Genomic DNA, 16,465 nt, shown 5'->3' with positions numbered 1-16,465 from the left:
CAGGAAGCCCGATTCGGAGCTCAATCCCAGGACCCTGGGATCATGACCTGAGCCGAAGGCAGACGCTTAACTGATGGAGCCACCCAGGCACCCCTGAACTGGCTAATTCCTAAATGGAACTCCTACATCCTGTTCTTCACGTGCCAGTAGGATCTTTTGCCTGTTTCTACCCCATGATTGGAAGCCATTCCCAGAGACCCTGCACAGAGCCCAGTGAAGATCACTCCAACAGAGCCAAGTCCCTGCACCTTTACCCACAGCAATCACAGAAGTCTGGGCTACTTGCAAAATGGCTGGTGTTCTCGTGGGTGGGCAGGTCTCACAGAGCAGCACTCTTGGTTGAATTCTTCCCTGAGGGGTGGGCTGATGAGAAACCGTTCATAGAGTTCTGAGAAGCAAAAATGAAATGATGCTACTTAATGCAGCCTGTAACTCCAGAGAGATCTGTGGAAATGATGCAGTTCTCAAAGGCGCTCAGAATTTTCCAGCAGCCTGGTCAGAACACTGAGGCAAGCTGGCCGAGGCTGGGGGACGACAGGGAAGACCACGCACGCCGGGGCTCTGTGCAGGCTGCTGTGCATACTCTGTCCCCTTTCTCTACAGTAGCGCTTTGCAGCAGGCATTCCAATCTCCATGCGCCCAAGTGACCCAGAGCTCAGAAATAGTAAGACAACAGCAAGAGTCCCACAGCTGGTTAAGAGGCAGAGCAAAAACTTGCCCCAGGTCTACATGACAGTAGAGCTCCTGTCCCCACCATTACAGTGTTCACAATGGTCTATTCTGGGCAGGGCGTGACATTACAAGCAGGGCCTTTGGGCAGAACAACCCTGGCAGAGGATCCTGCTGTCAAGCCAGCCAGCCTGGTGGCAGCTGCTGCCACCGGAACATTGAAGAATGGCTGCCCCGACCCCCTGGGAGCCCCACTGGGCTGGGCCCCTGGAACAGTTATCTGCTGGCTGCCCCCTTTCCAGAGCACGTAGACTCAGATCGTGTGGCGGTGCGGGTTAGGGATGCCTGTGTGTGTGGTTGCTTTGGCATGAGCTGTGTCTATGTTCACAATCTTGTCAAGTCTCTGCTGTGATCCCAGCACTGTAGTGTCCACCTAGACACCAGAGTAGGCAGGGGACTCTCCTAATGATAGGGCAGGAGACAGCAGACACAGATCAGTCCTGGCCTTAAATCAGCTTGTGAGACATTCCACTGCTGCCCCCTCTGTGCTCCCACTATGTTCACACAAGGCTGGCAGCCACAGACTGGGGAATAGAAAGGTGGGTGTACTTTTGGGGTAGAGACATGGTTTTGGAATATTCCACCTGCATAATACCCTGAATTGAACATCATCACATATTTATTTAGAAGAAATTGGTCCCAGACCCAACCAGCATAGGTAACAGCTTTCATCACCAACGTGGCCCATGTCTGTTTGCATCTATTGATATACTCAGGGATTTGGGCAGTCTCCATAGGAAAAAAAGGGCAGAGACCGGGAGGCAGAGGACGAGAGGGTGGGAGATGGCATGAAGCCTTCCCATCTGGGCTCTGGAGTGGGGTTAAGGCCAGGTGCTCAGATGAGTGAGAGCTAGAGCCTATAGGACTATTTCTACCAGAGGTTCTTTCCAAGATGAGGGTTAAGAGCCAACCAAATTGTTCACCAGAGTCTGTAGGACCCCAAAATATAAGTAGAGCATTTTCTGAGCCTGGTTGATACAAGGCAGTATTGGGCTGGAAAGGAAACTTAGCTCCCCATCTCTGGAATCTAGCAATCCTAGGCTCCTTGAGGACTGGTGGCTTTGGGAACGTGCAGAGACCACAAACAAGCCCACCGTTGACATGCATACAGACATCAGTATTGGTTTAAGCAGCCACAGGAATGGGACAGGAAAACTGTTGCGGAGAGGAGGTGACTTTCTCCTGTGGCTACAGCTAACATACTGGTTTGTGAGCACGTAGAAGGCCCACTTTGAGGATTCCGAAAATAACCAATGCATAGTGGGTATAAACATAAGTAAGATCCCATTTTGTGGTCACAGACTGGTGAAGTCAACTGACATCTGGTTTTGCAATACAAAACATTACCTTCCTGAAAGGAAGTTACCACACCTTTCTTCCCTGTGAACATGCCAGTGGTCTGTCCCTTGAATCTGGCCAATCAGAACTTATGACTCCCCCATTAATAATGCAGCATCCAACATTGTATATGCTGTCTCTTATACGGTGGCTGTTTTTTTTGTTTTTTTTTTTAATTTTATTTTTTATAAACATATATTTTTTTTCCCCAGGGGTACAGGTCTGTGAATCGCCAGGTTTACACACTTCCCCACACTCATCATAGCACATACCCTCCCCAATGTCCATAATAACCCCATCCCCCCCAACCCCCCTCCCCCCAGCAACCCTCAGTCTGTTTTGTGAGATTAAGAGTCACTTATGGTTTATCTCCCTCCCAATCCCATCTTGCTTCATTTACTCTTCTCCTACCCCCTTAACCCCCCATGTTGCATCTCCTCTCCCTCATATCAGGGAGATCATATGATAGTTGTCTTTCTCCGATTGACTTATTTCGCTAAGCATGATACCCTCTAGTTCCATCCATGTCGTCGCAAATGGCAAGATTTCATTTCTTTTGACGGCTGCATTGTATTCCATTGTGTATATATACCACATCTTCTTTATCCATTCGTCTGTTGATGGACATCTAGGTTCTTTCCATAGTTTGGCTATTGTAGACATTGCTGCTATAAACATTCGGGTGCATGTGCCCCCGGTGGCTGTTTTTGATGCAACATTTTATAAGCCATGTAAATTCTTGCAAAAGCAAAAGAACTTTGCATCCTGACAAATAAAATATTAAGGTTGTCTCTATCACAGTGTGGGAAAGGAGGCGACCTTCCCAGGGCAGCATCTGAAAGGGTTCATTCTGCTCACCTAAGACTTTCATCTCAGGCCTGGTGGGCTCCAGCTCTGCCCTGGGCTCTTCTTAAGAATCATCTGATTGTCACAACAACCTGGATGGAGCCAAGACTTCAGGGCAGCACTCCCCGAGTCCCTCACTCGTGTTCTTTCCACTACACTGCTCTGCTTTGTGGGGCAGTGAGCCAGGCTGGGCACTCACCCCTGCAAGGAGAAATCTTCCTGCTGCTTTGCAACACACTCTCCTAGACACACCCTCTCGGATTCCCAAACAACTTTCCCTCTCCTCAGGCCTTCACCGTCTGCGCTACCCAAATAAAGGCCCTTGACCATTGACTGACTCAACTTTCATATTTGGAACACCTGCTGCCTGTCTTGCATTGTGTAAAGTCCAAGATGAAGAATGAGCATCCTGTCTCGGAGTGCTTGTGAGGAGCTAAAAAGCAAAAACCTACCCGCAGGAAGTTTTATTTTGGAAGAGGAGCTTGCTAAACGGAACTCTGTAACTCTTGCATTGATGGGCTCATCTGCAGGGAGCAGTTTTTGACTGGGGCTGATTTCTTATGGGCCCTTGTCCTTTCACAGTGGATCTCTCTGCTCTGGCTGGGTGCTGGCTCCCCTCCAAACAGCCTCTGGGAAAAGAGAAACAGGGCTGGCCTTGGGAACTTCCCACTGCCTGTGCACTCCCGTCTCCTAACCCCTGTTCCCAGCTACCTTAGTAAGTGGTGCTCCTGCTGGTCTCCAGACTTGGGGCTCTCTTAGATTTCAAAGTAAAACGAACGAGTTGAGGTGTTTGTAAGGCTTCAGGAAATCACCCATGCTTTGATATACTGGCATTTTCTTACTCAGATGAGACCCTAAGTGGCAGGGGCAGGTGAAGAAAGGACCCTTGAGGCTTAGCCAGCAGTGAGAACTGCTCCCTGCAAGCCCACTTGGGCTTGGAGACTCAAGAAAGCATTGCTTTCTTCATAGGGGGAGGCCTTCCAGAAATAGGCTGACCTATAAGTTTTATAGAGTCAGATGGTGAAGTTTCTTCTTCTCTCCTCCTCCTCCTCCTTCATCATCATCATCATCATCATCATCATCATCATCATCATCATCATCATCTGTTGTTCACAACCCCACCCCAAAGGTCTACATTTCAGTGTGGTCACATTGACAGTGACTCTAATTCCCCCTCCACACAAAGTGTACTCTTCGAATGAACATCTTTCTTTCTTATTTTTGAGGGGGATGGACTTTTACTTTCTTATTTTGTATTATGTTCGTTGGGATGAGCACTGGGTGTTATACACAACTAGTGACTCATTGAACACTAAACAGAAACTTACGATGTACTATATGCTGACTAACGGAACAAATGAATATCTTTCATTTTCAGGAACTAACCCCATTTGCACTCAAAGATGATATCTGAAATGTGGTTTTCTTTCTGCCCACTAAGGCAGGGAAGGCTTATGAACATGGTGTATACCACTTCCATGTTTGGAAGTGGTATAGCATAGAACACAGACTCTAGAATTCATATCAACCTGCATTTGAATCTGATTTCCACCACTTAACTAATCACGTGGCCTTAAAAAAGTTAATTTACTTCTGTGCCTCAGTTTCCTCACCAGTTAGAGAGTAATACCCACCTCACTGGGTTCTTATAAGGGTAAAATGTATATAATACCCCAATAATAACATATGGCAAATGTTCAGTAAATGTTGTTACTAGCAAAGCCACGGGGGTATTGGTGACCTACCACTGAGCAAACCCTCTGTGTGATCTGGTGACCAAATGAGAAACCAGGAGGCTGATTCTCTAGCGGGAGCTTAGATTGGGGTGTTGGAAGCATTGCTACATTTGCGTGTGTGAGAGAAACACATTGTTCCTGCAGAGGAACTGAGCAGAATCCAGACACTGTGATCACCTCAACGTACATGGAGCCCCTTACCTCAGTGAGAGGCACAGTCCACCAACCAAGGTTCATTTCCCCCTTAGATATCTCTTTTCCATCTTAAGATTGTTGTATCTCCTCTGGACATGGGCTGAGGAACTGCTAGATGCAGATTTAAATATTAAACAATATGTTGTATAAATATATTGACTTAAAAAACATATTGATGTTAACAGATTATATCAATCTCTTGGAGGTAATTATTTCATAGACGGATAAAAGCCTGGGAGGTCAATGATAGTGAGGTAGACAGTAGACCGATGATAGAGACAGAAAATGAACCTCTTGAGTGCAAGTTTCTTCCCATCTCTCACTCCCTTTTCAGAAAGCTAAACTTCCTAGACAATGTCTAATGGTTCATGTGAATTATTGGTCTCCCTTTCCTCCCCATTCAAACACACGCACGTGCACATGCGTGCGTGCGAGCACACACACACACACACGCATACGCATACACACACGTGCACACTGCATGCACACACTCACCTACACGTAAGCCTCTGCCTCTTCACACAGTTCTCTTCCTAGAAGACAGAGTTCTGCCTGAGGTTTCTAGATAAGGTTTTCTGTGTTAGAATTCTCCCTGGCCTGCTGCTAACATCCCTAACCGTCTTTCTTTCTTGCAGGTGGCCACATCAACCCAGCTGTGTCTTTTGCAATGTGTCTCTTTGGACGAATGAAATGGTTCAAATTTCCTTTTTATGTGGGAGCTCAGTTCTTGGGAGCCTTTGCAGGAGCTGCAGTCCTCTTTGGCATTTACTATGGTGAGTAGGGCTCCTGAGCCCAGGGGTTAGGGAGAGCTGGCCCTGACTGGGGAGTCAGAATTACTTGTTAAGAACAGATGAGCTAAGACAGGAACAGGGAAGTGTTCCACATTCAGCAGGCAGTTCTAAGAATTCGAAGTTCTGAATAATGTGGCCAACATTATCATTAGGACAAATTCACAAAGTCTCTTAAGAAAATGGTCACAATTTAAATGGAGGGCAGAACTAGAAGTCTGTCTTTAGGTCCAATCAGTACTACAGTGTGACCAGGCACAAAATTAGCAATAGGCCAGTGGATTCTCCATAAGCTTTCTCCGACTTGGCTGGGAGAGAGGGTGTTGACTGGTAGCAAAGGTTGTGATAATTAAGTAATCAGAGCAGGAATCTGGAACAAAGTCTTTGAAAGGAAGGGCACGGTTGAGAATAGGCTAGGTGGGGAATCTCTTCCCCATTCTGTCCAACAACCAGGACATCTGATCTCCAACAGTCCTAAAGGAGAAACAGTACTGGTGATCAAAGACCCAGACTTTAATTCTGTACTATGTCAGTAAGTAGCAGGGGGACTTATGTAAGCCATCTGACTTTGTCAGTCTCAGTTTCCTCCTCTGCAAAATGAGGGACTTGACTTCTAAGACCCTTCAAACAAAAAAAAATCTTGAGATTGCATGAAATCAACTGTTGAAGTAGTTCCTTCTGTCTAACCCCCATAGAATATGAGTTTCCTGACCCACTGGCTAAGGTTGACTCAAGTGTGGAGTGAACCATGGAGGGCAGCCAGGGCTTTTTATCTTTGACGTGATATCCTAGAATTTCTATGGGCATCTCTAAAACTGCCAGGCTATGAAATGAGGAGAGAGAAATGGAATAGGTCCACCAAGCTAGACCTGAGTGTTTGATTGTGGTTGTTTTGCACAAGACCCGGCATAGGCCTCCCTCAGCTTTGCCCAGAGAACACTAATGTGCCAGAGTTCTTTCTTCCACAGATGGACTTATGGCCTTTGCCGGTGGAAAACTGCTCATCGTGGGGGAAAATGCAACAGCCCACATTTTTGCAACGTACCCCGCTCCATATCTGTCTCTGACAAATGCGTTTGCAGACCAGGTAAGTGTCTGTTTACCAAAGACTGGACTTCAGGGAAAAGATACTATCTAATAAGGGGAATGCACAGGAACATTATAGTCTGTTGGACTGGGAAGGCTGTGTTCCCAAAGTCAGAGGTCACTAGGCATAACCCAGGCATTTTTGACCAATTTTTCCCTTTACCAAAGTCGATACCACTAACAAAGTTTTCTGCTTCCTTGTTAATAGATACACTTGAGGGCACCTGGGTGACTCAGTTGGTTGAGTGTCTGACTCTTGATTTCATCTCAGGTCATGATCTCAAGGTCATGGGACTGAGCCCCACCACAGGCTCCCCACTGGGCAGGGAGTCTGCTTGAGATTCTCTCCCTCTCCCTCAGTCTCTCACCTTGCTCTTTCTCTCTGTCTCTCTCTCTCTCTCTCTAAAATAAATAAAATAAGTCTTTAAAAAACCTGCATACACTTGTTTTGCACTGGTTGAGGTCCAGAAAAGAATGGACAACAGGACATTTCAACCCCTAAAGGGGCAAATAGGGTTTGCTTTCTGATCACTGTCTCTTCCACACTCTGAACATGGAGGCCACAAGAAAAGACATTTCCATCACAGTTCAAGGACTAAGAAGTGTGACAGTTGAACCTAGAGCATCGCTGGATCCTCTAAGTCTCCTCAGGCGCATAGGTTTATCGAACCTCAAGGTAGCTAGAAGAGTCTCTGCTCTGTGGACATCTTAACAAGTTGCACCCAGACAACTGCGATGTAGCCGACAGCACGGTTCTTCTGGTCACCTTGTGGCAGGACCAACCTTGGCAACCTGAGGGCCTCTTCCTTCCTTACCGTAGCCCAGAAAGCCGACTGGTCAGCCCAGAAGGAAGAAAGGAGGGAGGGGGACAAGGAGGGAGGACATCTCCAGCAACTCTCAGTAGTTCTCTTGTGATCACGATGGGGCAGGCTAGAGTGGGCGTGTGTATAAAACGGATCTTCCAGATTGCCAACTCTGTCCACCTCCATTTAATGGAGAGATGAGAAAATCCACGCCCTCATGCCCGCGGTCTTTTTCCTCTTCACTTTGATCAATAAACCAAACAGGCAACAAGTCTTTCTTGAGCTCTCTCCGTATGCTCAGCCCCGTGGCTGGAGCTTGAGGGACTGACAAGTAAATGTGAGTCGGAAAGATCCGAGATTTGGAGTCTGAGTGCCGGAATTAAAATAACAGTTCTGTGCCAACTCCCTGAGCAACTTTAGCTCGATTACCGAGCTCTGGGGGTCTCATGTTTTCATTTGTAAAGTGGGGATAATATGAGCACTTATCAGATTACTTTGTAAGGATGAAGTGAATAATAGGAGGAAAATGCATTATAAACAGTCTCTGCCCAGGAATTTTGAATAAAACGAAGAACAAAATGATCACCTGAAGATAAAAGGAACAACACAAAAGTGAAGACAATTAGACTATAGGAGTCACATTAGTCATTTGGCACCAAGAGCCTAAATGAGCTGGGATGATGAGAAAAGTTCTGATGGAAAAGATACAGAGAGCTGTAGCTGCCAGAAAAAGAATGTTCTCCTAAGCTGGAAAAATAGAAGGATAGTATTCAGATGAAGTAGTTTAGGGTCTGTATGGGGTTCTGTATGGGAATATTAGATTCATTCTAAATGTCACAGTTCAAGAGGGCATATACTACTAAAAGACATGAGCCAAAAGATGTCACACAGCAATGTGTGGAGAATGGGGATGTTTGCTCTAGGGGTGTGTGCGGGAGCTGGGGGGATGGAGGTGACGAGATGGACTAGTAGCTTCCAAAGAGTTGAAGGAGTGTCAAGTGCAAAAGAAGTTAGACTTGGTATGCACATGCTCCCTGGAGATTTGATGGAAGCTAGTACATAACAGGTGCTCAATAAATATTGATTAATAGACTTACATATTAATTATGTAGTGTGTATACACTGATATTTCTATACTAATTATAAAATTCTTGGCCCATGAAATTATGGTGAGATAAAGTTACATTATATTTAATAAAAGGAAGACCTTTCTAACGATCGGGACTGGGCTTTCTCTTTCAAGATTTCTCATGTGAATTCCATTAGAGAGGTAAGAAAGAAAGAATGCTGGCATTCTCTCTCTCAAACCTTGGCTTTTGTTGAAAAGGACAGTGTCTTCATTCCTTTTGAAAGTGGCAGGTTTCATTCTACTGGAAGAGCCTGAGAGAACTTCCCCTAACGTTTAGTACTGTTTGGATCTCTTCGTTACAAATCAGTTTTTCTCACATATCAGTTTCTTAGTTCTAGTTTTCTCTTATGAACCTCTGTTCATTTCCTTTGCCCGTTTATCCGTTGACGCCTCATGTTGTTTTTCTCGCCCATCCGACGGGGCTTCTCAACTGTTCTGCCAGCTGGAGGCTTGCCTTTCTGTTGAGCGCGATGGTAGCTTAGCAGGATAGTTGTCGCGAAGGTAAGTCTCTGGAGCCGAGCTCTCGGGGTCCACACCTGACTGCCACTAACTGGGCAGGCGACCTTGGCACGTCACGAATGTGTAAACGATGCCAGCCCCACATCAGGGCTTGCTGTGATGAGAAGAGAGCCTGGCCTGCTGTGCCCACCAGTGCGTGTTGTTTGTTACGTTTGTTTTTCACCAGAGGGGGTGAATTCTGAGGTGGGCGAGTGAGCGGAATACAAGTTAAATCCCTTGTGCATTTTCTCCCTCCCCCAGGTAGTGGCCACCATGTTCCTCCTCATGATTGTCTTCGCCATTTTTGACTCCAGAAACTTGGGAGTCCCCAAAGGACTAGAGCCCATTGTCATCGGCCTGCTGATTATTGCCATTGCTTCTTCCTTGGGACTGAACAGTGGCTGTGCCATGAACCCAGCTCGAGACCTGAGTCCCAGACTGTTCACTGCTTTGGCAGGATGGGGGTTTGAGGTCTTCACGTAAGTAATGGTGGTGTTGGGGGAAGAGAGAGTCACGCTGAGCCTTTACTGGGAAGGGCTGCGCTTGGACCTTGGAGGTCCAGGAGAGTTCAGTTGGGAGTGTGGAGATTAAGTGCATGTCCTGGTCATCGGCGTGGATTGTTTTGCTGGTGCTTTGTGATATGGGGTGTGGGGGCAGGGAGGGGAGTGGGAGGAGACACATATGGACACAGTTACAGAGAAAGAGGAAGAGAGACAGGGAGAGAGAGGCTCTAGGTAAATTCAAAAGAGATGGGCTTGACCTATATAATAATAATACTCAGTTGGTAGATGTTTTTTTGTGAATATTTTGGTTGTACAAGTTGTCTGCAGATTCATTTTGTGATAAAGTTGGGCCTAGAGTTTCCATCTTCTGATACGACTCTAGGGTTCTTGGTAGTGAACCATGTTATGCTTCACTCATTCAACAGTTCTTTACTGAACACTATCTGCGCTGTGGTCACTGTGCTACGTAAAGGGAGATTTCGAAATCAGCTAAAACCCTAGCTTTGAGCAATACAATAAGAGCTCTGGCAACCGCCAAAACAAAGTGCTCAACCAATGTAGATAAGAGAGTGACTAGTTATGCCTCGGAAGTTGGGAAAAGCATCACCGAAGAAGTGAGGGCTGAGTTGGGTCTTGAGGTATGAGTAGGAAATCCCCGGCAGAACAGACATGAAAGAGAGCCCGTGCACGGGAAATGGCAAGACGCCATACTTTCTACCTCAGAATGTGCTGAGGAAATACGTCAGCTGTTGGTACCAATCTTCCAGGACACACTGTGCCCATTTATTCCTTCCCTCTTTTGCCCCCATGCAACCACAGTGGTCTGTCCCCATCCACTTAGCACATCTCTCTATGGGAGAGGAACTCATGTTGGTTCATCAAGAAACAGAGCTCTAACATGGAGAAAGAGAGGTAGGAAAGACACATGTGAGGAAATTCTAGTTTGATATTTGCTGTGAGAAAAGACTTGAATGTCCTTAAAGGCTGACCTGCACATATAATCATATACATGTGACGACTTATTTAAGTGAAAGTTTGGGCTGCCTTCACCAGTGTGAAAAAGTAGTTATTTAAATAACTGACACAAGTCAGATCACCACCACAGACAGGGCTGAGAGCTGCTGGAGTGGAAGCATCCTGAGGACGGGCCCTGGCAGCTTCCTCACCTCTGTCCCCATGGTGATGAGACCAGAGGCTGGCATATACAGAGTCTCCAGAGAAGTTGATAAAAGCCTGAATGAAAGAATGGGCAAATGTTATGTGCCAGACATGTCCCAGGAGATGAGGAATACAAAGAAAATCAAGCAACATCCCCTATCTTTAAGAAACTGATAATGCAATGAGTTTTCTAGAGCAGTGGTTCTCAACTAGAGGTGATTTTTTTTTTCCCACCCAAAGACAGTTGGCAATGCCTGGAGACATGTCTGGTTGTCACAACTGGGGAGGGTAGAAGAGAAGGTTGTTACTGGCATCGTGGGTAGAGAGAGGTCAGGGATATTGCCAAGTAACCTCCAGCACCCAGGACAGATTCCCACAAGAAAGAATTATTCGGCCAAAAATGAAAGAATGCTCCACAGATGAGGAGCTCTTGTTCCAGAATGATTACCACTAGGACATGTAAAGGTTGAACAGAACTTCCCCAACCAAGAAGGTTCTTTTGTATCCTTCCAAGAGAGAATGCAAAACATATATCAGCAAGATTCTCAGAGCCCAGAATTAACCTGACTTTCATTAATCCCAGCTCCCAGAGCCTCACTCTAGGATACCGCTGCCCCCACGACCTGGTCACCTGTTAGCTTCACACAGACCCCTGGAACAAAGAGGTCTCGAAGCCTCCCTTTGAGCCCTGTTTCAGGACTCACGCAAACTCTAGGAGGGATGGTCACTCTAAGATAGATAAAGGTCTTGTCTATCCTCTCTTGGCTTTGTGAAGTCAATGGTAGGAGATCGCATCTGGCAAAATGCTAGAATCCCCTACTGCCAGACGAGCTCCACGTCCCTGTCCCTCCATGTCAGGGTCTTTTCCTCTCACACGTTCATTTATTCACCCCTGCAGCTACCTGAGCTCTTGCTCCAGGCCCTGGGCTGAGATGAGGAAACCGAGCAGCTACCCTTCTGCTTCCTTGGTGCTCTGTTCAGCGGGCTCAGCCTAGCTGCTTCCACAGGCTGAAGCTGTCAAGTGTCGTTTAAGAGATTTGACTTGTTCACTTCAGCACATGGGAGGTTTGCAGCTCCAAAGTTAGGAATTATGGGGGTGGAAGTAGGGGCATTTTATAGTGTTTGGATGTGCCTGAATGGGGGACAGAGAGGAGACTGAGGGCAGAGAGGATCTGTTTATCATGTTTAAGTAACAAGTGATCTCGTCTAGCTGGAAGGGTGCGCGGAGAAGTCTAGAAAGGACAGCATGTCGGATCGCAGAGGATCTAGACTCCCAGAATGAAAAATTGGGGTTTGGGCTGCCCCGTCTTTCGTAGATTATGGGAAGCAGCAAAGAATTTAGAGGGGAAGTTTGAGGGGCGCCTGGGTGGCTCAGTGAGTTAAAGCCTCTGCCTTTGGCTCAGGTCATGATCTCAGGGTCCTGGGATCAAGCCCCGCATCAGGGTCTCTGCTCAGCAGGGAGCCTGCTTCCCTCTCTCTCTCTGCCTGCCTCTGCCTACTTGTGATCTCTGTCTCTGTCAAATAAATAAATAAAATCTTAAAAAAAAAAAAGAAGAGGGGATGTTTGACATGGTTAGAACTCCAATTGAGCTAAATTAATCTGATGTCACCATCTAAAATGGATTAAAAAGGAGAGAGTAGAGGAGTAGAAGCCAGTTAGGAAAGAGCTGGCTGGCTGGTAATCTTCAAAAATGCCCACAAAAACCTTGGAGGGATAACAGATCTCCAAAGTGTTCCTAGATCATCCCACCCTTTCAGGGTTCCTCATCCCCAGTAAGCATCTCAGTAGCTACATTAGCTTGGGTCTACCCCCAAGGCCTCAGGTAAAACCAAGACTGCCTAACTCTCGGGTCCCCACTCGCCCCAGTCTGGCCAGGGGAGGGGAGCACCAGACAAGGGCCAGTCAGTCAATAGACCCCGGCTAACTCCGGCTTTTCCCTTCAATATTATAGTGTTTTCCATCTAAGCGCTCTCCACGAATTCCCATTAAGGTGTTCATGACTACATGGATGAAGGATCTCAGGGAGATTGTTAATATTTTAAATAGTTTACCCAAAGGAATGAATCCCCGATGCTGGTCCGTATCTTAAGCAAGTAACAAAGACGTTGTCCTGACATCCCCCAAATCATGGCGTGTGAATGACACTGAGGACCCCTAAGACTGGGCCAGGCAGGAACCCACGTTTGAAGCCCTCCATTTCTGATCTGTGACCCTGGCACAACACATTCAGCCCCGACTGAAGGAAGAGTCTGGCCAGTGAAAGGAGGACATGTGTCCTGGCAGATACGTGGGACCTGGATCTGTTCGAGGACAGTGAGATTCCGTGGTTAAGTCACGATGAAAGAAAAGAAATGAGAGACAAATAAGGTGGCTTATACGTGCTTCATGTGTTTGCCCAAGAGAAGGCCCCTAGCTCTGTAAAGCCCACGCGCCTCTCCCAGGAAAGTCCTCCTGGATTTGGGGGCTCACCCCTCCTGATTATGGGGACACGAAGAGAGCCTCGAAGTGTAGCGTCATCTCAGCTGCGCAGTAAGAGCGACCTCTGGTGGTGTTGTGCTCAACCTCAGGGCTATTCCCCTGCGCCTGCACTCCTGAGCTAAGATTTCTGGGGACCATCCAGGCGAAAGGGATCGCCAGACAGAGGGAAGGATGAAGGTCAAGCACGGGGCTTAGTTCCTTTATTATTCTTTCTAATCCAAATGTGATACAAACAAAAGGCCACCTGGAACATATATGTGGTGACTAAGCATAATGATAAAAAGAACAGCCACAAGCCTTTCCCCGACTGTGAAGTCCTCAAACAGCTCCTGCTATTTCTCCTGCCTCCTCCGCACTATTCTCAGTGGTGGTGATTATCATTCCCCTGCTTTACGAAAGTTTTATCTGAAATATATACACCCTTAAATAACTTTATAGTATTATTGAATAATTTTGCTTGCTTCTCAACATTGTGTTCCTTCCTATGGAGTTATTTAAATGGATTTCCTGCCTCTGAAGAAGATGGTGACAATTTACAAAGGCACCCGCTTTCTTCCAGAACTCTACTTTCAGTACAATGTACTGTGATTGAGGACTTCTGGAATCATGGCAGAAAAGGGAATCATGGCAGGAAAGCCTTATCAGAGAGTAACTTTAAGCTGTGACCTTGGGGTGCCTGGGTGGCTCAATGGGTTAAAGCCTCTGCCTTTGGCTCAGGTCACGGTCTCAGGGTCCTGGGATCAAGCCCCACATCGGGCTCTCTGCTCAGCAGGGAGCCTGCTTCCTCTTCTCTCTCTCTCTCTCTGCCTGCCTCTCTCTCTCTCTGCCTACTTGTGATCTCTCTCTGTCAAATAAATTAGTAAAATCTAAAAAAAAAAAAAAGCTGTGACCTCAAAAAATAAGCATGAAATTAAATTATATTTAGTAGGTAATTCATATATCCACCTTTCATTTTTTAAAATCCATTCATTGGCAAACATTTCCTGTTTATTTACTCTGTGATTGCCCTCCTAGACCAACTATCCAGGAACCTCTCCACATCCTTCCATTCATAATCCCCAGGACTCATCATTTCAGGATGAGGGCAAAGCAGTTCCTAAATAATCGACCAGCACTGTCCCTAGATGACTTCAGTTTTGACAGTGGGTTCAGGGACTCTGTTTCCTGAAAGGAAAATAAAGGGGACCTATTCTCTCACAGGTACTAATAGCACATTGGACTAGATCGTCTGCAATGAGGTATATGAAAAATCTAGGATGATTTTTCAAGCTATAGTGAATGTCCTTATGCTTAGCTCTTGCTGAGTTAAAAAGGAACCATGAGCATGGGAAACACTGGCTTGTTAGGGAATAGCTAGTAATACCAGGAGAAAGATCCAAGTGGTGTATCACTAACTTCTTGTTTGTTTTCAGAGCTGGAAATAACTTCTGGTGGATTCCGGTAGTGGGCCCTTTGGTTGGTGCTGTGATTGGAGGCCTCATCTATGTTCTTGTCATTGAAATCCACCACCCGGATCCTGACCCAGACTTCGAGACAGAACCATCTGAGGACAAACCAGATAAATATGAACTTAGTGTGATAATGTAGTCGTGTGCTCAGGTTGGGTTTACAATGGGCTGCACTAGTATTCTCATCAGAAAAGATGGCATCCAGGTGTCTGTGTTTTCATAAGAGTAGGATGGAATCCAGCCAATTTTCTCTGCTAGCCATGTGAGGCACATAATTGTAAACGCATTCAAGTCAAAGTTGGCAAATGCTGACCTCTTCTTCACCGGTTTCCCCCAGAATAGCACTGACTGTCCCCTGAAATAGCCTTATCTCCTGCTCTATTTGTTTCATCCTTTGATGGGAATCCTTATTACTAGGCGAGCACCGATAACTTAGAACCTTGACCGTGGACTTATTTGGATGATCTCAGCTGCACTACCCATATGTAATAGCATTATGAAAGCTTTGTTTTTCCGCAAAGATTATGTTTTGAGTATCAACCAAAACTAAATTGAAAGACAAAACAGTGATTTCAGTTAATATAACCATGAATTAGGGAGCCAGTAGGTCAACTGTGCGGTTACATTCTGCCACTATATTTGTGTAAATACAGATACTCCTCAAACCTAGGGATATGCGAAACAGTAGAATACAGCTAGAAAGCACAGGGGAAGGACACTGTGGCATTCAGAAACCTCAGGAGACAAGATAAATTTGGGAAACCAAATGGAATTTTTTAATGGAAACCATTTATCAGATTAATCTCTTGCTCTTTGCATTTTAGAGGGCGCCAATTAATTTTCTTGTCTTTAGTATATAATAACCTAAAATACAGCCGTAACCTCAGTCATGAAAATTACATCACCCTATATTTTTAACTCAAATGCATTTTCCTAATTGTCCACTTGAGGACAGACATTTGACAAGTTAAGTCAATGGCTGCACTCATCCATTATTCTACCCGTGCCCTAGAAGCCAAAACAGGAAGCCATGGGATCCTGGTCTAGTGGAATCTTCAGGAGAGAAGGACCCCAGAAAGATAGTGTTACCTTATTGGGCTTTACCATTCACAAAAACACTTTCCCGTTTATTATCTCACTTAATCCTCATATTGACTGTCCAAGGTAAATGCGGTGCTGCCCATTTATTCAGACAAGGAAACAAAGTCTCAGGGAAGTTGAGTGAGTTGCCTAAGGTCACATGGAAAGTCGAACCTCATCTAATGCATCCTACACCTTTCAGAAGATCAATAACTAGTCAAGAATCTCGGCCAGCCCTCCTTGGCTGGCCAGAAGACATGGCGCTGGCAGCGGCCAGAATGTGTCCACCTTCTGGATATAATGTTCCTGGGACCCTAAAATATAAAGACCTTCATCGTGTGGTTTTATTCCTGCTGTTACTGAAACACTAACCAAGGAAAGACATAGAAATTTGGTCCTATTTTTCATGTGTTGAAAAACATTATCTGAAGGCCTCCCTTCCTAGCCCACCCTTGCTCCTTGTAACTCTTGCTCCTCCTTCCCCTCCAATCACAAACATTACGTATGGGGACTTTCCCCTCGGTCAGTTCCCTAATTGATGTCACTTTGGTGACAAGTGTCGGTGAGTTACAAGCACCAGAGAAATTGCTCTACATCAAACGACACACCTTCAGTCAAACTGTTAAAAAGCCCAGCATTCCCAGAGGTG

At 46.0% G+C, this 16,465-nt stretch overlaps 1 protein-coding gene across 1 annotated transcript in view; it reads left to right on the top strand.

The window, feature by feature from the left end:
- The window catches only part of AQP9 (aquaporin 9), a 47,772-nt gene extending 31,609 nt beyond the window's left edge, over positions 1-16,163 (top strand). The window contains exons 3-6 of the mRNA XM_032864852.1: positions 5,480-5,617; positions 6,601-6,719; positions 9,410-9,627; positions 14,701-16,163. Of these exons, the coding sequence (XP_032720743.1) occupies positions 5,480-5,617; positions 6,601-6,719; positions 9,410-9,627; positions 14,701-14,875 (650 nt within the window). The 3' untranslated portion in view covers positions 14,876-16,163. The remainder of the gene's footprint in view (positions 1-5,479; positions 5,618-6,600; positions 6,720-9,409; positions 9,628-14,700) is intronic.
- Positions 16,164-16,465: the final 302 nt, after the last annotated feature.

The sequence above is a fragment of the Lontra canadensis genome, unplaced genomic scaffold (assembly GCF_010015895.1).
Source record: "Lontra canadensis isolate GAN:19392208 unplaced genomic scaffold, GSC_riverotter_1.0 scaffold28, whole genome shotgun sequence".
NCBI lineage: Eukaryota > Metazoa > Chordata > Mammalia > Carnivora > Mustelidae > Lontra > Lontra canadensis.
This window is presented reverse-complemented; position numbering and strand designations above follow the sequence as displayed.